Source organism: Plasmodium berghei, assembly GCF_900002375.2.
Source record: "Plasmodium berghei ANKA genome assembly, chromosome: 14".
NCBI lineage: Eukaryota > Apicomplexa > Aconoidasida > Haemosporida > Plasmodiidae > Plasmodium > Plasmodium berghei.
Window position 1 is genome coordinate 677,581 of NC_036172.2, and position 24,773 is coordinate 702,353.

Consider the following 24,773-nt stretch of genomic DNA (forward strand, 5'->3'; position numbering starts at 1 on the left):
TCATTTAGTTGCTCGCGTAATATTTTAAGGAATAAATCATATACCAATTTTTATAGTTTTCAAAACATATTATTTTATAAATAAAATATATAAACTTTGAAAAATATAAACCAATATAATATTTTTTTTCCTTAGTGTTATTAACAATTTACCAATTCAAAGAAAACTTATAGACGTTTTCTCTATGCATATATATAATGCATAACACAATAACTTATAGTAGAAAAAATAATGAAGGAAAAAGCATATGTATATATATATAACACAAATGAATACCACTTTTTTAATATGATATTTTTTTAAATATATTCCACTATACCTTATGAATGTGCATATTCCTCTATTTAAAAACCATTGAATATAAAATAAATTAAAGCTGCAAATAAACAATGCTAAGGCACCCAGTAATATATATATATATATATGTATTTTTTGTTTCTTTGTAGATATGTATTTATATACCTGATACAACACAAACAAATGCAACCAATGAGTTTATGCTAAAATGGAATATTTAATATTAGAAGAAAAATATAAAAATCTTCTGGTTAATCATCAATGCAAATTGGTCTATATTTAAGTGCATATTATGCACATATATAATATAGGATATTTATATATAAGTTTCGTGCGTATATTAATAATATAAGCTAATCTAACCATTCTTAAGCATATATATTTTGTTATTAACATTTGTTTTCATATATTTTCCATGTATACTAAAAGAATAAATCTAATCATGAAAAAACTGTCCTTAAGAAAGAAACCGAAGCTCTTCAAAAAAAAATAGAGGTATATTCACGAAAAAATTGAAGAAATAATAATGTGTTAAAATTATTTTATATTATGGTTTGCAAGCATTGCTTACATATGGCATGTATAACAATTTTTCTGTCATAATTAGAATTTAGAATGTGCATATATTGAAAAGGAAAGTAAAATACATGAAATAACCGAGGAAAAGGAAAAGCTTAAAGATAATTTGTTTGAAATAAAAAAGGAAAATAAAGATTTAAAAGAACATATTTCCAAACTTAATGAAAAAATAGTAGTAAAAAAAATAACCATTAAAATAATTTATATTGTCTAAGTACATAAAGAAATTTTTAATATGTCATATCTACATCAGCTTTTACATACTATTGCCTATATATAAAATCTTTACATATTTTTTTTCGTGTAAAGGACATATCGAATGTCTGCAAGACATACAGAAGGATGATCAAAATCAGAAACACAGAGTTACAAGAGACAGAGATTCTCATTTCTGAAAATATGAACTTAAGGAAAAATATAGAAGTACTATTAAATAAAAAATATAACAAAACAATTGATACACTGGAAATAAAATACATGCCCTCATGGTATTAAGAGGGTGTATAAATAATATGCCATACAAAGGAAAATCATCTTTTATGTATTTTAGGATATAGAAAAGGATAAAATGTACTTAGAATCAGAATTGAAGGAAAAAACAAAAATCATAAATTTAATAAAGAATAAATACAAAAAAAATATATCAAGGTATACTTATGCTTCTTTTATAAATATAATACATTTTAGTAATGCTAGTATCTATATAATTCTTTCGAACTATATATAAAGGTATAATAAAGTAATGCATTATTTACATTTTTATACCTAGATTATTGGAAAATTATAATGAAAAGGATAAAAATATATATGAGTTTCAAAACTTCATTATTCAGGGTAATATATTCAATGCAAATTTTATATTTATATAGTATATTTATATGTGTAGACCAAATTATGCACAATTTGCTATCGCATTTTTTTGAAATATATACTTTGAAATACAGGACATTGTGTTATTATTTTTATGTGAAATGTACAAATTCTTATAATAATTTTAAAACGATAATACATACATTCATTTTTATTAGAGCTGAACAATCTAAAAATTGATATTAACGAAGAAAATGAAAATCAATACTGTGACCAAAGTGTGATGAATAACAAAATTATGAATATTTGTTTTTACATCGATACGGTAAAATTCAAGCTAATTAATCGTTCTACATTTTCCATTATTTATGTTTTGTTTTTTGGGGGATTGATATGATCCCATTATATGTGCAACTATTATTACCATTTTATTTCTCTCGATATTTTTATCATGCTTGTAATTTCGAAGAATTTTATATTTATATTTCCTTCATTTAAAAAAATTATAAATAATCACATTATTTTTAAATAATAAAGATATTTTACTATATTTGGTATAATTTTTTTTATTTTTTTTTATTTTAGCTAACTAAAAAATTGGAGGAAAAAATGAATATATCATTAATGAGATAGAGAAATTATATAAAAAAACAGAAGTATTCATTGAGGATAGTTTGTAAAAATATACCATAATTTATGATATTTAATTTGCGTAATAATAAAATAGTAAGCTTTAATTTGGTGTTTTGTTTCTTTCATAAATGTTTTACACAACTAAAATGGGTAAAATAATATAAAAGGGGGTAACAAAAATTATGGAAAGGAATAGATGCAATGTGTTACATTTAGAACATGTTTAAAAAAAACATACGTACACAAACATATCTCTGAATAAGCATAAATGTAAATATATATAAATATGAAGACATATAAATATCTAAATAAATGTGTTCCCTCTTTGTATTTAAAAAATATCAATAATAAAGGATATTCATTTTTATTTTTAAAAAAAAAACGGCATTTCAACAATTTCATACCACGTTACAAAAATTTCAACAACCTTTTTGAATGCATAGAAATAAATGATTACAATTATAATACCATAATAAAAAAAGAGAAAAGTATTTTACTATATGCATATGCTGATTATTCATATGTGTCTTTAAATTTTTTTAATAAGTTAATGGATGTTTTTCAAGAGCAAGGCATTATAGAGCAAATAAATACTAATAAAAATAAGAAATTGCCTTTTTTTAAATTAAATATAAATAATAATAATATATTAGTGCAAAATTTTCACATAAAGTCAATTCCATTAATACAACTACGATATAAAAATAAACTGGTTTGTGAAATATCAGGAAATGGATTAAATAATAAAAATGAATTAAAAGAAATATTACGAAGATATCATAGTTATTTTACCCCCTTAAATTATGTTTGCAATATAAATGATTTTCTCCTTAGAGAAGATGAACTCTTAAAAGAGGAGGACAGTTCAGAACAGCTACAAAATTACAAATCGAAATCAATATCCAATGATATAAATAAAGAAACTATCCCTTTCGAAATTGAAAATGTTTCTAATGATAAAAATGATGCTAATCATAGTATAATTTTAAATGGCCATAATAAAATAACTTATGAAGGGCACACACTAACCCAAGATGGGATATTAAGCAATATACACATAAAGTATGAATGCTCTAGTTATGTTACATTTAAAAAATTAGAAATGTTAATAAATCAAAAGATAAAAAATCTCGATAATATTAAATTGTTATTAAATGAAATATTTAATAATCACATTTCGTACATAAGCATAAACGAGCATTATAGTAAAATAGCAACAAGAGGATTTCTGTGCTTATTTGAAAATAGTAGCATTAATGATACCCCTGAAAACGGCATTGAAAATTTTTTATCGATTGAAAAACTCATTGAATTAAAAAAAAATATAGAAAATAGTAATGCCCTGAATAGCATAAGAAATGATTTAAAGTTAATTAATTTTAATGAACCAATTATGTCTTTAGACAATTTTAAAAATATACATTTAAAAAAAATTAAAAACATTGAAGAATTATTATCAGGAAATATCGATAAAAATAAAATCAGCACACTTATAAATGACCCTAATATTACACACAAAGAAAACCATATAGTTAATAGTACAAATAAAATCAAAAAAAATAAAGAAATAGATAATATAAAAATAATTTATTTAAGTAGGATATATAGAATATTAGCTATAAAATATTTAGATATAAAGCAACATGATAATTCTATGGATTGTGCTTTAGAATCATATAAATTAACTTTTCCTCTAAAAAATATAGATACAAAAAAATCAAAAATACTTATTGAAAATTTGATTTTATATTTAGGCGCATATAATTCCAGTGTTATAACATTTTTAAGCAAATTACAATTTTCATTTACTGATAAAATATTTAAAGTCGTTAAATTTCCACACACGCGCGCAATTAAAGGTGGAAGACCAATGATGAAAAGAGGAAAATCAGGAAAATGGCTTTGGTTAAGTCAAGATTGGAAACCAAGATGGATAAAAAAAAAAACAAAACTAATTTTAGAAGAAGAATGGAAATGTGTACCCGATAAAAATGTACCATTTTGGAACTAAATTCTATAAATCATGAATGAAATTCATTTCACTATGATCTTGATAATATAAATTTATACCCATATGCAAGTATGCGTATTATGTGATAACATTACTCATATATATATTTTTTGTTTTTTTATTTTCTTTTAATTTAATATTTCAAACTTTCGATGATCACTATTATATATGTTAACAAAAACATTAAAACAGTTGTATATGATTAAAAAAATGGGGGAAAACAATTATAATTAATTACATGAAAAATACTAAGTAATATATATTTTAGCTAACATCATACCTATTAAAATCGAAATGAAAGAAAATAATTTTGTACTATTGAATATAATTGCAAATGCTTGCGTAGATATCGCATCATACACGTGCACATGCCATCGAGTTGAATATATATATACTATATTTAGGTCTTTTTATTTGTTCGTCACCCTTGATTTTTCGAAATATTTTTCCATTTCTTAAATGCAATCATGCATATATATTTATATGGAATGTATTTTTTTTCACTATACTAATTTTTCCTCTTCCACATTTATTAATTTCTTTGTCATTTTTTTTGTATTTTTTTTAGCTACTGAATTCGATAATTTGCGGCCTGGTATAGAATCTATTGGTGTCTTCAAACCCAATTTATTATTATTATTATTTTTTTTTGTGAAATTTATTTTGTAATCAGATGGATTATTCTCTGCCCCGTTTTCATGACAATTTTCTGTAATGTTTTCAGTGCTACCTTCTGTATATTTCCCAGAGCTATTTTCTGTGTATTTTCCTGAACTATTTTCGGAAAGGCTTCGAATACTCTTCTTTTTTATAACTTTCTTCTTTCTTGGCATAGATTCGCGGTTTGAAGATATTTTGAGCATTCCAAAAGCTTCTTTTGCTTTTTCAATTTGTATTTTATTTAGATATAATTCTTTTTTTAAATTTCTAAATTCGTCTACTTGTGTTTTTGCAGATTTATCAAATAAAATTTCTTTAAATTTCATATTAACATGTGCTTTTCTATTTTTTGCAACTTCTTTTAAATAGGCATTTTGCCTGTGTATTTCATTTTCCCTTATTTGTCTTTCTAATTGATCCATAAATATATCTTTTTTATTTGAAGCGTCAATAACATTTTCTAAATTATTACACATTAATCTTAATTCACTTTGAAGCTCTTTATTTCTTTCTTCATATTGTTTTAGTAAAATATCATTACGAACAATTTCGTTTTTTAATAAAACTATTTCTGAATCCTTTTCTTGGATCATATGTCGAAGATGTGAAGATTGGTTTTCTAATATTTTAATTTCGGATCTTAATTTTGCAATTTTTTCTCTATTATTTGTTTCTTCTTTTTTAAAATTATCCTTTAATTTTTCTAAGTCTTTTTCACATTTTTGAAGCATACTTTCCATATATCCTATTCTCATATCACGAGAAACAATTGACTCCATATATTCTAATGTATCTTTTCTTAACTCAGTTAATGCTTCAAAAGTGTTTTGATATTTAAAATTTACATTCTTATTTTCTTCTTTCAATTTATGTATTTCTTTGTCCATTTTTATAATTGTTGCTTTTAGAAAATTCGTATCATTTTTTTCATCTATTTCTTCTTTTTTATCATTCATATCTACATCATAGTTTTCAGTATCAGCACCATCAAATGTGCTAATTGTTTTATACCATCGAAATTCTTCTATTGTTTTATCTCCTTTACTACTCTCATTATTTTTGGTATTTCGATTATTTTCTATATCATTGGCAATATTCTTAGTTGTATCATCAGCATAGCTAATGCTTTTAATATTATGATTTTTTTTATGATAATCTTGATTTTTTTCACCATTTTCTTTATCATGAAGCAATTTAAAAACTTTGTGTATATCAGTCAAATCTGAATTTTCTTTTATCTTAAGTAACAACTCATTTTCATTATCAACGGACCCTATTTCTTTTTCTAATTTTTCTAAAACTTTATCTCTAACATGCAAATTTGATTTTAATGTTCTTTTTTCATTTTCTACTTTTTTCAAGTGTTTTAAAGTTTCTTCATATTTTATTTTTTGATCTAACAATTTTTCTTTTAATTTATTGTTATCTAATACTGTGTCTTTTATTTCATGTTCTAATTTTTCTTTTTCGATTTTTGTTTCAAGATCTTTAATTTCTAAATCTTTTTGATTAATTAAATCGTTTATTTGAGGGATTTTAGATGATTCACGAGTTTTATCTTTTATTATATTTTTTTTAAGCACTTCTGTATTTTTGTGGTTTATTATATTGCCACCTTTTCCACACAGAATGTTCCCATAAATATTTTTTCCATCATTATTATTATTATCACGAGGTGCACTATCATTGCTACTTCTACTTCGATTTTGATGATCAATAGAAACATATCCTCCAGAATGTGTGAATAAATTGTGATTAAAATTATAACTTGAATTGCTAGCTTCTAAGTTAGGCACGGGATATTTATTATGAACATTATCAAACACATTTGATACTAATATTTTTTTGTTATTAAATAATATAGGAATAAAATCATTTATACGCCTTCGTTCATTATTTTTATTATTTTCTTTATTTATTTTATTACAAACGTTTGAATTACTTTTCTTCATGCATGAACAAGAATTTAAACAATTATTTTTTTTTTGTCCGTATACTAAAGGATAATGAAAATTGTTATTATTATGTGGGGGTCTCATCGGTTTTATATTAACTCTGTTAGGATTATAAACTAGATTATTGTCATCAAATATTGGAAATGAACTGGTTGTTCTTTTATAAACATGGGGCACCATTTTATATGAATATTCATTTGTATTTCCATTATTTAATTTATCACTATCTGATATGTTAGGATAAATATCAATAGGCTTTCTCGACATGACTACTTTATTTGGTAAAAAGCCAAACGATGTATTTTTCATCTTGTTTTATATTCCGCAATTATTATTTTTATATGTAACTATACATTACACACATTATATATGCACTAATGGAAACAACCACAAAATTTATTTTTGAGTTATTTTGTGTTTTTCGTTCAGTTGAGAAATAGTCATATGTATTGTATTGGCGACACTGATTCAATCTGCTATTGTTCAAATATAATTTGTGTTTTTATTTTTAATTTCATTTAATTAGTTGCGTCGTTTTATAATTTAATTATTTATATTTTTTAATGAAGAGGTAAATATTCTATGTCGTTCATTATACAAATTAAAAGTATTTAATATATCAAAATTTTTTTCTCTAAGTTTATTCTTCAGTTTTGCATACTTCTAATAAGATGCTAATTCTTTATTTTTTTTAATTTATTTAAAATATTATTGTGTCTTTATGGTTTATATGTATAATTAATCTATATAAGTTTGCATATACAGACAAAAATTTAAAGAAACCAATGCAAAAACATGTGTAAGACATATGTTACATAAATACAATTGTGTATATTTATGTAACATTTAAAATAAATGTTTTATTCTACATACATGAGTGTATGTGTGCGTGTAAATGCATACATTTTATTTTATTTTGGAGTATATATATGAATTAAAGTATAATTTATTTCTTATATATATTCAGGTTTTTATATTAAAAATGCTTACCACAATGCTTAGTAAAAATCTGTAAAATTATAAAACATTGCTTATAATTTATTATTAATTAAAAATAAATGTTTATAAATCATCAATAATTTATTAAAAAAATAATAAAATTTTCACAAACACAAAATATAGGTAATAGATTAAGTCGGCAACATCAAAAAAGTATTATATATATACTATTATTATATGATTAATTTGTGTGTTTTTTTTAATTTAAAATGGTAAAGTATGGATTATAACAAATTTCATAATGGAGAAAGCAAAAATAAATGAATTAAAGTACTATAAAAATATACAAATTAAATAAGTTGAACTAATTATATGTGTGTATATATAACATTTTAAATGCTTTATTATAGTCAAACAAATTTAATAATCTGTAACAGTAAAATCGATGATATATATTGTAGTTAAATAATTTAAGACAAATATATATTTTTGCAGATTTATAAAATATAAAAACAAATTTGATAAAAAAGTAAACATAGAAAAGTGTGGACAAAAATAATAATAATAATAAAAAATAATTTTTTTACACCTACTAAAATAAACAAATATGTGTATAATATACAAATCAATAAAGATAAACAGAAAGTGTACTTATATTTTTATTATACAAAAATCGATTGTGCTATTATAGAATTTTAAAAAAAATAAACTTAGTTTTTACCATTAAAACAAAATTAAAGTCTTTTTCACATAGCATTAATATATTAAAAAAAAAATAATTTTTAATGAAGTTTATGTGATTCATTTAAATTTTATTATTAAAATAATTTTTAAAAAAAGAGATAGTGCAAATAATAATGATAAAAAATCGCAAGCATATATTAATTTTATTTTTATTATATGTATTTGGATAAATGTAAGAACAATTCTCATTCAAATCAGACGTGTCTTTAAAATAATTAAAAAAAAACAAATATGTGTTTCAAAACGTGTTTATAAACAATCATATTTCAGTTGAATTTAATTATGTTGAATTTTTTTTTATTTCTATTTTTTGTTTATATTTATTTTAGTTTTTCTTTTTTTGCCATTTTAAGAGAAAAATATAAATTATTTTTTTTCGTGTTAATTTTCCTATAAGTAATGTTGTTTTAGGGGGAAGAAATTACGTGCATAAAAAGATAAAGAATTGCGAAGAAATTTTCCAAGGTTCATTGATTATTTATGTGTGTACAAATAATATTTTTTACAATTTAATAATATTTTTAAAACAGTTTTTGTTTCCTCTTTAATTATATTATGATTATTTTTATAAAATGCTCTTATAACATAAACATATATACTGAATCGAATAAGAAAATTAATATATGGTATTTCATAGAAATTTTATAGATTTTTAAAAACTTAACTATTAATTAGACAAATTAAATTTTTTTTATTATAGTTTTGTTATAAAAAAATGATAAAATAAGGTAAAAAAATAAAATAAATGTATGCATATATTAAATATGCCTTTTATTATTTTTCAAAATAATGCTTCTTTATATGCACATGTGTATAATGTACAAATGTAAATATAAACTTCCTTTTTTTAAAGGGTCGTAAATAATTTTAATATAATTTTATTTGGTAAAAAAAATTATTAATTATACAAATTAAGTACTATCACAATAATTGATAGTGTAATATATTCATTCATGAATGCTACTTGCATTGTGCCCAGTTCGTGATCTCTTTTTGTTATCTCGTTTTCGATTTTATTAAAATGTTGTAGCATTATTATATTACAATAAGGCGACAAGGTAAATTATGAACATATCATATTATGGCATGTTAAATTATTTTACATTTTCCAAATGGTAAGAGGGTTTTATGATATTATATATACATATATATAATATTTGTTTTTAAACAAATTAAAATTTACCTGGATAAATTTCAATCATCATCAGAATCATCATCTTGCTCATTTTCGGGTACATACTTTTCGTGATTGTTTGATAACTTTTCTTGAGATTGTTTGTTATTATTTTTGTTTTTATTTGTTTTTTGATTATTTGAAGCATTTGATTTTGCATTAACATCGTTAGGGTTGTTCGCAGTATAAACTTCCTCATCTTCTTCGTCATCATCAGTGTCATCTTCTCCTCTCCCTACATCTCCAAGCATTTGCTGAAATAAAGTTGGCTCATTATCCAATTCTAAATCTTCTGGATGAACAAAAATTTCTCTCTTTATTTCATTTGGTGAATAAGATTTAAATGATAAATCCAATTTTTTATCACATCCAAAATAACAATCACTAAGTAAATATATAGATATAGATAAGTTCCCTACTTTATCTACCACAAATTTTAATTTTTCTTCTATATTTTTTTCACAATTTTTAATGTGTGCATATTTTAATATACGGTCATCTCCTTTATATGTTGCAATAATCCACCATTCTTCAAATTTGGGTTGAGGGAAATAAGGAGCATGTATATATCCAGAAGCTTCTTTTTCTTTTAAATTTGTTCTATCAATCTGTACATAAATTGAAGCTACATCTCCCTTAACAATATGTGTCTCATCTTCTACTAAAATTCGAGCACTCATTTTTATATCTGGGACAATAGTACAAAATGATTTAATGTCTAAAATTTGATTTTCATTCATATCAGCTAAGCCCTTTCGATTTTCATGGTCTTGATGGACAAATTCGAGGATATCCTTTACAGCAAATTTTCCTTTATGCATATTCCTAATAATATCTTCATCAATGTGAGGAATTTGTAATAAACTCGAACTACGAATGTCACATGCTTGTATTAAACATCTTCTAAATGTTAAAGCTGCTTGAGCTGTTAAAAACCAATCTCGTAATATACTAATTTCTATCATACTATGTGTTATTAATAAAGAAAATCGAAGAATTTCATTTAAATCATTTTTCAAATCTTCTGATAATAAATCATGTCTTCTTTGCATATGAGCTAATATTAAGGAATAATTTTTTGTTATTATAGGAACTTTAAACATTCTTTTTTTATGTTCAGTGAGGTCTTCCATAAGTTCTTTTATAAGTTTATTATCACCTTCTCTTAATTCCATATCTCTACTTTCTCCTGTCGCAGCTAGTATTTCAGGATATGCTGTTGCTCGTGTATTTTCATTTATTGTATAAGTTAAGAATTGTAATGTTTCTATTTTAACACCATTTGGGCCATATCGTTTTTGTTTTTGATAATATATAATAAATATTGCAGGTATAAACACAAGAAATATTAAAAAAAATATTGATAATATTAATAATTGATATTTCTCATCGATAAGCAATTTTGGTAAACCAATGCCAACTTTCATCATACCTGGTCCATCAGGGTTTCCATACTTTTCATAATTCTCCTTAGATACTTCATCTGTTAATGTTTGATAAGCTTTTGTTATTAAAATAAATTTTGCAGCCGCTGATGTGTCATTCGGATTTTTATCTGGATGAAATTTTAATGATTTCAGCCTATAAGCCTTTTTAATCTCTTTCATTGTTGCTCCAACAGCAACTTCTAATATTTCAAAAGGATCAAATGTTTGTATTGGTTTTGTGTTCATCATTTTCTCCACTAAAATAAATAATATCCCCCAAAATAATACCAAAAGAAAGAATTGAATTATCTTTGTATAACCAAACTTTTCCCATATTGACGTGCTTTTACTTCTTTTCTCTAATTTATCTTTGCATAGTGCACATGTACACGACCGATAAACACTATTGTGTTTAGATTTTTTTAAATTATAATAATCATTGTTAAAAAATTTTATAATTATAGATTTTAAATAAATGTATGTACATGGTATTAATATGCAAATTAAAACAGTTCCAGCAAAAAAAATGAATGCAGAGTCATCATAACTTAATAATGGCTCTTTTTTACTTTCTTTAGTAAAAGTATCACGAAACTGTGACATTATTTATGCAAATTACAACAATGTATTTACGCTATATGCATGTATACATACACATATTATATATATATATATATATATATATATATATATATATACTATATATATATTGCAGCTCCACACATACAACAAAGTAAAAAAAACTTAAATATATAAGATATCTAAATACGAAATAGCATTTATAAGAATGTTTATACTAAAAATTGTAAAAAAAAACTTTACTCTGTAAAATATATAATTAATATTAAAATATTACCTTAATCATTTTCTCAAAAAAATAAAAATAAAATGATAAACAAATATAGGTTTTTTTAATATTAATATTTTTTTTAGGAGTATAATATATTTTTTTTAAATTAATATAATATATTTTTTTTTAGTATAAATAATTTATGATATGTAATACATATATTATAATTATAAAAATATATAAGCAATGGCTAATAGATTTTATTAGAATATAAAATTTGTAAAATATGTTTATACACAATTTTTTTTTATTAAATACTTTAATTGAATTTTACCATAATATCAAAATTATTTTTTTTTAAATATATTATTAAATATTTCTATTTCAATTTTATATGACATTTCTTATTTAATTAACAAAATGCATATATAAATATAGATAAAGAACAACTTTTTATCTTATTTTTAATTTTGTTCAAAATTTATTATATATATATACATACTATAACCTTTATTTTATGTATATATAAATATTAACTGCATATAAAAAACAAAAAAGTAAAGTATCACAATTACAAGTTTGTGTGATGCTTCTTTTATTAAAATTTATATTTTTTCATAATATTTTATTATATAAATAGTTCCTCATGTTTAATGGCTTGCCTTCTCCTTTCTTTTCTTTTAACATTGAAGCAAATTTTTATAATAGCGATTTTTTTGAAAATTTATAAATTTTATTTTTTCTATTATAACATGTTTTTTCTTTAAAAATCATGTTTTTAAAATTAGACTGAATGATAGTTGTCAAAGTATTGATGACAACATCTGCACTCCAAAGTGTTTATATGCACAATTTTTAACACATGAAATAGCTAATTTTCATATACAATTTTTTATCACATTGAAATGATTTGGAGTAATCCAACCATGTTTTTTGTTTTTATTTATATTTTATGCTTTTGTATGTAATATAAAAAAGAAATGCATAATTAGAATTAAGTATAATATAATACAAAAATAATATATTTATATGTTACCCTTAGGGGTCAACACTATAAGTTTCACATATGCATATCATTCCGAATTGAAGGTAAAAGGTTGTTACTTGTATTATAAAGTAAAAAGAAATTATTCTTTTAATCTTATTTATCTGTAAAAAACATTCCTTATATTTTTATAGATTTATATTCAAAACTTCTTCACACCTACAACTACAAGAAAAATTGAAAAAAAATATTTCATGTAATATTGCTAGCTTAGTATTATTTAATGTCTTGCTTTTCTTTCCTTTTATAACTGGTCGTTCTTAAAACATTAAATTAAAAAAAAAATAACATTAAAATAAATATTAAGAAGAAATATTTTTAGTACACTATATTATACGCATTTTATAGCGAATGTATGAGATATGGCTACACCTTAAAATATTCTAAAATAATAAAATTATATATTTTTAAAATTATTATTAAAAAATTATAATAATTAATTTTTTTTAGCATGCTTATAAATATGTTCAAATCAAATACTATAATTATGGCTTGTAAGTTATTTTATATGTAATTTGATACATTATATTTTACAAAATTGTTATTTGTCATACAATTATGATGTTTCTAACGCTTGCTTATTAATAAAAAATCAATACATTATTATAATTTTTTTTTTATGAATAGACAATAAAGTTTTATAATTGTAGAAAATGTTGCTTTTGAAAGTTTAAAATAAGGGCATCCACATAATATTTTTTAGCTATTTATTATTTTTTTTTTTATTTATGTGTGTAACCAATATTATATTAACAGACAGGTAGTTACACGCTCGAAATACAAACAAATATATAAAACAATAAAAATTATTTATATTTTTATTTTATTATTAATATTTATTTAATTATTATACATAAATATATTATATTTTTTTAAATATTTTATTTCATAAAGTTCCATTTTCTTTTTTAAATATAAGTGACGATTTTCTACAACGTTTGTTCCTTGCTACTATATTTGTATAAATTAATTATATATAATTATTTTCACACACATATACATAGTCGATAAGATTATATTTTATACGAATGAAAAAAATGTCAAATCGCCAAATAGGATTAAAAGAGAATAATAGTATAAATGCTAATGTAAGATCATTGATTAATTCGAATACATTCAATGATACTTTTGTAAATAGCAATATTACAAATGATGCTAATATACAAAATATTTTGAAAATGTATGCAAATGAATTATATTCAGGGGATGAGCACAAAAGCGATTATTCTCACATAAATAGGGACCATTTGCTTCATCAGAAAACAGGACAAACTAGTAACAATACATATTTAACAAGTATGCATCATTCAAGCAATATAATAAATTCTATAAATGAAAATCAAAGATTACCACAAAATAATAACTACGGTTCATGTATCCTTTCAATAGAAAATAACATTGCAAATGTAAAGAATTCTTCCTCTTTATCTTCACCACTGCACGATGAAAATAAATACACACAAACTCATCATAATGAACAAATGACTGAACTCGAAAGTGTAACGATCTCAAATAATATTCATAATAAAAAACAGAGATATAATTCAATAGAATGTGTGAATAATAGATTGAAATATAATGCTGAAACACTTAATATAAGAAATAACACAGATATCTCATCATCAGGTTTTTATGGATACAATTGTTCGTTAATTAAAAGTTGCCCCGATATCATAAATACTTGTCTAAATATCAATAGTAATAAAGATGGTTCAAAAAGGGCCAACGATTTCACTAGCAATAGGAATCCCCCTAATTATGAATCGTTTTCGATTAAAAGCCAATATCCGTCATTGCATAGTTATAATGGTAATACTATGGGCGATTACCCATTATATTATTCCAAAGTAGTATCCAATGGAAATGATGAAACATGTACAAATATTTACGGTATGAATAATAATAACATAGAAAAAAGTGTTCAAAATGATGAAAGCAAAAATTGTATTAATTTTTCTAATTTAGATGGTAAAGCAGAAATTAATAATCAAGAGACGAATAATAAACATTGTGAATTCAAAAATAAAAGTAATATACGTAACAGTAGAAGCGAATGTGATCTTCAGAGGGATCCTATAAAACACACACTAAGTCCATTAAAAAAATATTCCGGTTGTAATGTTAGATTGGAAAAAGATGAAAATAAACAATGTTATAGCGAAAATGGTAATAACAATACAAAAAATGATTCACCATGTTACAATAAAAAACCAAAATGTTATTCACTAGATGATATAAAAAAAGGGAAAATTGAAGTTCCCAATATTATATTCACAAAATTACCATATAATACAAAAGGTGATAATGCAATAAATTCATATATAAAAAATAATAAATTGTTAAATTTTATGGATGACTGCAATAATTCAACTAGTCTTATTTTAAAATATCCAGAATTATTAAAACACCAAAGCAAAAAAATTAAAGTAACACCCCAAATTGCACAGGAATTAAGAAGTAAAGTAGGTTCATCAATTATATATGATGATGAGTTTGACAGAAAAAATTATTCTCCAAATGTTCAAAATTTGCAAATGGGAAAAGTATTTGAAAAGCATGTTTTTAGCATGTTAAAAAATAAAAAGGAATTAGGAAAGAATATATTTGGATACAGTAATAAATATAAAAAATATAAATATAATAATGAAACTGGATTTTGGATGAGTAATATCGATAAAAGGCGTTTAATAAACCCTGAAAAAAACGACAGCTATATTACAGAACTCGTTTATGAAAAAAATGAATCATATTCCGAAGTAATGAACAAATTAATGAATTGTAAAAATTATGATGTTATACCACCTATAAGTGATTTTTATAAAGATAATAATTTTTATTCTCTTTTGTATAAAGAGAAAATGCTAACTGATGATCTAAATACTGAAATAGCAACTATTATGCGTAGATACGACATTGATAGTGTTTCAAATTATAAAATAATTAGCTCAGCTGAATGTATAACCTCTTGGAAGTAATATTAATATAATATGGAATGATTGTATGTGCCCCCGCTCCGTATAATAATATATTTGAAATGGCGAACTGTTTATTAGCATGTCATTATATTTGTATCGGCATTTGTTTGCATTTTTTGTAGTATAAGAATATATCTAATTTTATTAAAATGCATATTTATCTAATTTAGTGGCACACTTTAAATATTAATTATATATAAAAAATTATATGTATATACATATTTCATTTGTCAACAAAATTATTACCCCTATGCTTAAACTATATAATAAGGCATAGTAACAATTATTAAGGATCTTTTGTTTGTTCCTACTATTATATTAAAATAGATACTTAATATAATTTTGATTTTTTTGATATCAAATTGATATATATATTTTACTTAATATTTTCAATAGTGTATACAATTATGGATTACACTTTATTTATTATATATAAGCGAAATAAGGGCTAAGCTTTATATCATGTGTAAGCCAAATTACATTTCAAACACTAAAAAGAGATAAAAATCATATATTTCTTGGCATTCTTAAAATATTATAATTTTTTCCAGTAAAGGGGGAAAATAATAACTGCATTATTTGTATATTTTTTGTAACATTGTTAATCCCAATAAATAATATAATTTGCATTATATATACACAATACATTTAAAAAATATCGATACGTGTAATTTTATGATTTTTCATTACACTATTATTTTATCTTAATGCACATAATATTATTAATATAATATTATCTCTTTCATATAATTAAAATTATATTAAAAATAAATTGTAGAGAAAAAATATTGCATTTATTGTTTTTCTCTACACAGCATTTGCTTATTATACAGCATATATTAATTTAAATTTTTTTTTATTGCAACTTTTTATTTTATTCCTTAGCATAAATGCGCGTTGTTTTTTTAAATAAATATATGTATACAATATGTTCGATGTAAAATCCAAAAAATTGCCTTGTAATTCAAAGAATTATAGATAAATAATAAAATTATATATATGCATAAATGTTATTATTATATTTTTATAAAGTTACATATTTTATTTTATTTTTTTATATAAATATAGAGATTCTTTTAGAATTTTCATTTGCGATAAGAGGCTCTAGGATATATTGAAAACACGCTAAGAATATATGTTAATTTTTATTATAAATTTTACACCAAACATACATTATCTATATAGTATATACATTTATCATGTTATTAATTATCTACACACAAATAAGTACCTTTTTAAATATATTTAAAAATATTATTGATGATTCAATAATAAAATAATGTGGAAAAATAATATTTTGATATAGTTACAGAATTATGATTTTTTAAAGGTGCGCTATGCACTTTTTGTTTTTAATAGTTTTACCATTATGCTTTTATTAAACTTATATTTTTTTGTTGGTGTTTCAAAGATATAGAGCTATAAATTATTAAGTGGTGCATATATATGTATTTTGGATATGCATTATCGTTTGTATATCATTTTCAAAAGTTGATGATATATTTATTGTAAACTTATATGTATATAATGCACTTCTAGCCGTGTGCTGATATATATCCTAATTTTAAGATAAATAATATTGAGCCTTATCAAAAATTCTTATTAAAACCTTAAAATTTTATTATAATTTTAAAAACCCCATAAAAAAAAGATAAGAACTGAGTTAAGAAAAAACTACCAAACAATGAGTCACGAAAATCTGGACAAAAAAAAAAATGATAGGATTAACAGCATTTCTAATGAAGAGAAAGATGAATTATTTCAAGATAATACAAAATTTGAAATAGAAAATAAGTTGGATTTTTCCCCAAACGATAATGCATTACATAATAATAATGATAACAAGTTATTAAAAAAAAAAAAATATATGTATGAGAAAATACAAGACATATATGATGAAGGTAAAAATATACATGGTATCGAATATATTTGCATAGACAGCCATAGAAGTTCATGCTCTGATATGGAATATATTAATTATATATCTTATGAAATATATGAAAGAGAAAGAATAAATTTTTTGTGTTCTATGAATAATGAATTTGATTTAATAGATGATAGCATACAAATCGATGAAACAATTTTAAACACTTTTAAATGGGGATCCAATTTTAATAATGATAATTCGGGGAATGCAGAAAAGAAAAACAGTAATATATTAATTAATATTAATAAATATGAAATAAATGAGAGCAAATCATCTATATATAACAATGATAAAAAAGACCATAGGAGTATGTTGTTCAACGAAAAAATAAAATATTTATATAAGGAATATTTGCCATGTTCAATATACGAATCCCCCAAAACAGAAAAAGTGTTTGGAAATAACCTTAATAATGTTCAAAGCAGACTATTTGATATCGAAACAGGCCGTAACATATGGTGGGGCTTAGAATCTGATAGAAATCATTCTAACAATTCTGATTATAAAAGTACTATATACAATAATAATAGCCTAGAAAATAGTACTATGAGCATTATTAGTGATGATACCATTAGTAATAGTAGCAATTTTATAGGAAATAATATAATATATGGATATTTAAATAATAATATAAAATTAGAATATAGTAAATACGAAAAAATTAATGATATTCTTTATTATAGTCACATATTATATATATGTGAAAGTATATATGATATATGTATAAAATACCAAAAGGACAAGTTACAACATAAGAAAATAAAACGAACGTATAAAAATTTATCACAAAAAAATTCAAAAGATACAACACAATTTGTACATGCAAATGAAAAATCAGTACATAAAAATAACTTTAATAAAGATGCGTATATAAATACTAAAAATAATAAAACAGAATTTAATAAAAATTTCAAATATTATTATTATTATGATAATAGTGATTCTGATGCTGAAAATTGTAATCATATGTTTTTAAATTTTTTATTACAAAGAATTGAGAAAATTAAAAATAAAAATAAATATAAAAAATTTTGTGATAATCTTGAAAAACAAATAGGGGATAACAATTATACATTTAAAGAATATTGTGATATTTTTTCTAAGCTTATTATTACAAATATAATAAATGTTATTCCATTTTCAAAATTTCATTTGTTTATTAAAGTTATAGTAAATTATTTTTGGAGGTCTGCTAAACACCAAGCATCTGGATATACGGATACTATCGATTTAATTAGCTTTTGTAATGCACAATATAACAATGAAATGAAAGCTTTAAATGCAATGAAACGCGATAAAGATAACGATGTGTCTTTGTTTTGCTCAATAGTTCAACTAAATTATTTAGATCCAATTGAAAATAATAATTGTGTGTCTAATTTTTCTACGGAATCTAATAATGCAGATAATAATTTAGTTAGAAATATGTCTATGAATTCTAAAATTAATTTAGAGAACACATCTATACTTAATAATGAACAAAATGAAAAGCATGAAATTTTATTTGAAACAGATATGGTAGATGACAAAGGAATTAACGTTATAACAAAATTTGCCGTATTACCAAAATATACGAAAACTTATGCAAATAGCAGAAGTAAAATAAATAAAACTATTAATATATATGATCTATTACGTGATAAAAATTGTAAAGAAAAACCTTATACCCATAGCGGTGGGATAGGAAGAAATAAACACATTACATAAAACTAATATAGAAGCACAAAACAATAAAATAAATATGATCAAATACTATATATTCCCAAATAATTAATCCATAACTAATTTTCGAGTAAATTGCGAAATATATGTATATTTATTTATTATAGTTATTATATTGAATTTATATTATATACAAATTATATTAAAGGATACCCAAATGAAATAATTAAATCTTCAAGCTTTATTCAACTAGTTTGATTGCATAATCGATTATACAGTTAGACATAAAGAGTAGCTAACATATTATGCACATCCTTTATATATATATGTTGTCGTTTCAATAGCTTAATTCATGAAATGTGTATATATATGATCCACATTATGTTGTTGAAAAAAGCCGTGGGGATTTATTTCGCCCCATAGTATAACGATATCGGACGATTTTTTAATATTTTATAATAATTAAATAATAATTAAATAATTGCACATTAACATTGTTTCATAAATGCTCATTTAAAATTGAGTGGATATGTATATGTATATGAATTTGCGTTTCTATGATTGTGTATTTGCATTTATATGTACGAATTCATGGGATATGTATCTCATATGCACGTAATACGAGTTTTTAGTGTTCTACCTCAATTAAGGATATTCTTTATTTGTTTTCCGAATTTTTTTTAAACATTTTGTGTATTATCACAATTATATGATTTTCCATTTTTGAGCTATTGTAAAAAATCGAAATTTTTCTTGTGAAATATATGCATATATACCTTTAATATACGATTTAATTTTTTCTTAAGTAAAACTTTTAATGTCAAATATTTTATTTTTCAAATATTAATTTATATATACAGGAATAATTAATATTACTTCATCCAATTATATAAGAAACTATACAATTCAAATCATTATTCTTACTACCTAATACTTATACACAAAGTTTATATGTAGGTTTCGTTTATTTTATGTTCTCAACACGAAAAATCACTGGCATTTGCTAAAATCATATTTTTTATGTCCGAGGCAGTAACAAGCATATTTCAAAAGACAAAAAAAACTATGACAACAACTGTATATTTATAATATCTACCAAAATATATAAATTTTAATTTATTACATGCTTTATGAAATATATATAATGGAAAATTGACATAATAATTAGTAAACATGTGAAATGTATAATAAAAAGCATATACGAAGGGGAATATATATGTGGTAATACCATTATGCAGACATATATATTTAACTATATTTGCTTTATTTTATTATTTTTCCTTTTTTTGTTTGCATAATAATGATTTATAGTATTGCCGTTATATTTTTTTATATTTAACCTTTTACTTTGATAATCACGTTGTATACAAAAATGTTTATTTATTATGCGAATTATAATAAATTTGTAAATAATATATTATATACAAACTTGTTTGTGCATTATAATGTAATTTGAATGATTTGCAAACCTTCATAATATATTTTATAATAAAAAAATTTTTATTTTGAAAAATATTTCAAAAATTGCGATAGGGGAAAAAATAATCCATTATATATTTTAAATAAAATACTATTTAAAATTTTTTTTTTTTGGAAATTGCTATTAATTAATGCATAATTATAAAAAAAAATTACACGCATTATTTTTTACCATTTTGGTGTGCTTCCCCATTTCAAGTACTATGAAAAGAAAAATTATATAAAAAATAATTTAAAATCAAGCGATGCCTTTATCGTGCATAATAATTTTTTTATTTATGAATAAACGCAAATATATAAATTATTAATTATAGTAATGCATCCTATAATATACTTAATGATAAATATATTATTTTCTAAAGATATATTTGAATTATATAATTCTAATTTGTAAAGCTACCTGACCTTTCTCTTCCACATACTCTGTAAATATATTTTTCATTTTGTTTTAAAGTTAAAATTCATACATAAATATTTTATAATCTAATAATCTCATTATTTTACATCCATATATTTTCCTTTTAAATTCATGTATCATTTTTTTATTTTATTAAAATGCGCTTTTTCCGTTATTAATTATATTTAAGAGATATATTTTTCTCACAATTTTTTCTTAATATGCTACCACTTTTTTTTTGTATATATATAATTTTTTCCTTTTTTTTTTGTATTATATATTGTTACTTCTTTTAATATTAAAGAACATAACTATTTGTACTTTGCATTTATTGTTCGTCCTCATTCTTATTCATTGGTTGTTTGTTATTATTTTTGTTTTAATTCCTATGCATTTAATTAAATGCTCGCAATCACAATTGGATTATATATGCAGAAATTTGATTGAACCTACAGTAACCCAAAATAACAGTTACCACACACCTATATATACATATAAGCAGTTGGTGTGTTGTTATTTAGAATTACAGTAATATTAGTAAGCATATTAGCGTGGCAATAGTATTAAAAGTATAAGTATAGAGAGTAGGATTGTGGTAGCATATAAAAATTAATAACATAAAGGTATATATAAAATAATAGTATATTATGAGACGTATATACCTGAAAAAAAATTAGTGATGAACATTAAGGGACAAAGAAAAAATGTCATCCTGGTTAAAACATAATTATGATGGAAACAGCGATGAAGAAGAAAATATTATAGTTCGATTCGCCGATTATGAGACTTTTAAGTCTTATGTATTAAATAAGTATGATAAAACAAATAAATTACACAATTATCAAACGGATAATATATATTTTTATACAGTTAAATGGATTACTTTTATAAACAGGAAAGTTCCAATTTTACTTCAAAATAAAAATGGAGCATGTCCTCTTTTATGTATAGCTAATATATTACTATTACGAAATCAATTACATATAGATAAAAAAATTAAAAAAATATCTCAAAAAGTACTAGAAGACAAAATAATAAGTATATTATTGGAATCAAATAAAAAAAATGTAACAAATAATAGTGCTTCATGTAATTATAGAAAAAATATAATTGAATGTATAGATATATTACCACAATTAAAATATGGATTAGATGTAAATTGTAAATTTACAGATATACAATCATTTGAATATACTAAAGGATTATGCATATTCGATATGTTAAATATTCCACTATATCATGGCTGGGTAATATCAGCTGATGATAAAATATTTTATCCTTATTTAAAAGATTATTCATATAATGTCATTATAAATAAAGTTATTAAATATAATGAATATTATGAAAAAAAAAGAAAGAGTGCATCTAAAGAAGAATCATCAAATGAAAGATTGCTAATTATATCTCAGGCCTTAAATTTAGATTTTGAAAGTGATGATGGAGGAAATTGCAGTGCTCCAAAAAAAATCGAAGAAAAAGATAACATCCATATAAATGATATGATTCTTTCGAAAGTGGATTCAAATACGGATAAAAAATTAGAATTTGAAACATGTGAACATATAAATACAATGCCTATTGAAAATTCTAACTCAAGTTTTAGTATAAAATCTTATAGTAACACAAATGCAAAAATAATAAAATCACAGAGCAGTAGCATACCTATATTCCCCGATGATTTGGATAAAAATTTTGAAGATAATTTTAAAACAAATATGCCTCAAAATTCGGTTCTTAATTTAGGTAACTATAATGTTGGGCATGACCCTTGGGAAGATAAGAGCAAAACGGATTTCAATAGACGATTTTATAATGCCAATCGAAATTCATATAACAATGAAATAGGAATAATTAATAATAATTATAATATGAGTAATAATAAAAATAATGTAAATAAAAATAACATTAACAATAATAATGATAGTTCTAGTGGAAAAAAAAATGCTATTATCCCGATTTTTTTGAAAAAGGACAAAAAAAACAATAAATGTGATACAATAGAAACAAATAATCCAGAATGGATAAATAAAGCTGGAGATGTATTAAAAAAAAAAAAAGAATCTTTAACTCTTTTATTTTCGTCTCCATTACATAAAAAAATTGAAAAAAAGGATAAAGAAGTCATAAATGATTATGAAAATGCAAAAGTAGAAAATATAAAGAAAGACAATAAAAATGGACGTATAAAACATCCTTTAAAAATAGAATATTTTAATGAAGAAAATAAAATAAATACCCCTAAATTCCCAGATGATATTATATCTGCTAATGAAAATTTTAAAACAAACTCATTTTCATTCAAATCGGATATTCTAGACACTAGTGTAAATAATATTAATGCAAATTATGAGATATTTGAAAAAGGGGATAAAATCAAAAATTCAAATAGTAAAGTGGATTCTGAAAATATTATAGATAATGATAATAAATATAAAGAACATATAATTATAAATAATTATAATACTAATATCAATTTAACACCACGTGAATTCCATGAAGCATTAATTATACTTGAATTTTTAGAAGTTTATAAAACTCAATTGACATTAGTTGGCTTGAAGTTATTACAAGAAAATTTAAATCCTAACCAACTAGTAGCATTTTTTAGAAATAACCATTTTAATACTCTTTTTAAATATAACAATAAATTATTTTTATTAATTGGAGATATTTCTTTTTTGCATTTAAGATGCACATGGGAATTATTTGATAGTGTAAGTAATGACACTATTTATTGTGATAATAATTTTAAATGTATAACAAGCGAAAATATGTCAAATTTGTTCAATCAACATATTTCAATTTTAAACAGTTTTGAAAACATGAGTAATTTGAAAGCAAATATGCAATCTATAAATGCATATTCATCCTATTTACATAGTAAAAAAAAAAAAAAAAAATGTACATTCATGTAGTTATACATGAACGTGTTATGTATATTATGCATATATCTATTTTTTATTTATTTCTTCGTCAATACGTTATGTTTTGACACTTTATAAGATATGCATAGATAATTGAATGTTTTTATTTATTCGATATATTTATAAGTGTGAAGATATTTGTTATTATTAGTGTGCTGATTATTTTTTTTGTCCTTTTTTGGCGTATTTAAAAAGAAAAAAAATTACTTAAATTTTTAATTAATCTATGTAGATATTGTTTATATATTTTTTTCCCTTTTTAATAACAATATTTACCATTATTATTTATAAGGTCTTATTATTTTTTAATTACATTTTTACTATTTATTTTTTATTCTTATTACT

The 24,773-nt window shown here is 22.2% G+C and overlaps 7 protein-coding genes across 7 annotated transcripts; 5 read left to right on the forward strand and 2 right to left on the reverse strand.

Annotated features, from left to right (window-relative positions):
- Positions 1 to 505: 505 nt before the first annotated feature.
- Positions 506 to 2,319, forward strand: PBANKA_1417000 (conserved Plasmodium protein, unknown function; the record flags this gene model as incomplete). Its single annotated transcript, XM_034567501.1, has 8 exons — positions 506 to 547; positions 727 to 792; positions 905 to 1,051; positions 1,186 to 1,299; positions 1,427 to 1,524; positions 1,646 to 1,710; positions 1,905 to 2,011; positions 2,272 to 2,319. 8 exons carry the CDS (start codon positions 506 to 508, stop codon positions 2,317 to 2,319), a joined length of 687 nt encoding a protein of 228 aa, XP_034423992.1.
- Positions 2,320 to 2,605: 286 nt separating this feature from the next.
- Positions 2,606 to 4,330, forward strand: PBANKA_1417100 (conserved Plasmodium protein, unknown function; the record flags this gene model as incomplete). Its single annotated transcript, XM_034567502.1, has 1 exon — positions 2,606 to 4,330. One exon carries the CDS (start codon positions 2,606 to 2,608, stop codon positions 4,328 to 4,330), a length of 1,725 nt encoding a protein of 574 aa, XP_034423993.1.
- A 503-nt stretch (positions 4,331 to 4,833) lies between these two features.
- Positions 4,834 to 7,254, reverse strand: PBANKA_1417200 (conserved protein, unknown function; the record flags this gene model as incomplete). The annotated part of the gene is made up of 1 exon (XM_034567503.1): positions 4,834 to 7,254. The coding sequence occupies one exon, from the start codon at positions 7,252 to 7,254 to the stop codon at positions 4,834 to 4,836; it is 2,421 nt and encodes an 806-aa protein (XP_034423994.1).
- A 2,568-nt stretch (positions 7,255 to 9,822) lies between these two features.
- PBANKA_1417300 (translocation protein SEC63, putative) lies at positions 9,823 to 11,832 on the reverse strand (the record flags this gene model as incomplete). The annotated part of the gene is made up of 1 exon (XM_034567504.1): positions 9,823 to 11,832. The coding sequence occupies one exon, from the start codon at positions 11,830 to 11,832 to the stop codon at positions 9,823 to 9,825; it is 2,010 nt and encodes a 669-aa protein (XP_034423995.1).
- A 2,269-nt stretch (positions 11,833 to 14,101) lies between these two features.
- PBANKA_1417400 (conserved Plasmodium protein, unknown function) lies at positions 14,102 to 16,039 on the forward strand (the record flags this gene model as incomplete). Its single annotated transcript, XM_034567505.1, has 1 exon — positions 14,102 to 16,039. The coding sequence occupies one exon, from the start codon at positions 14,102 to 14,104 to the stop codon at positions 16,037 to 16,039; it is 1,938 nt and encodes a 645-aa protein (XP_034423996.1).
- Positions 16,040 to 17,723: 1,684 nt separating this feature from the next.
- PBANKA_1417500 (conserved Plasmodium protein, unknown function) lies at positions 17,724 to 19,673 on the forward strand (the record flags this gene model as incomplete). Its single annotated transcript, XM_034567506.1, has 1 exon — positions 17,724 to 19,673. One exon carries the CDS (start codon positions 17,724 to 17,726, stop codon positions 19,671 to 19,673), a length of 1,950 nt encoding a protein of 649 aa, XP_034423997.1.
- A 2,535-nt stretch (positions 19,674 to 22,208) lies between these two features.
- On the forward strand, positions 22,209 to 24,419 carry PBANKA_1417600 (ubiquitin carboxyl-terminal hydrolase MINDY, putative; the record flags this gene model as incomplete). The annotated part of the gene is made up of 1 exon (XM_034567509.1): positions 22,209 to 24,419. The coding sequence occupies one exon, from the start codon at positions 22,209 to 22,211 to the stop codon at positions 24,417 to 24,419; it is 2,211 nt and encodes a 736-aa protein (XP_034423998.1).
- Positions 24,420 to 24,773: the final 354 nt, after the last annotated feature.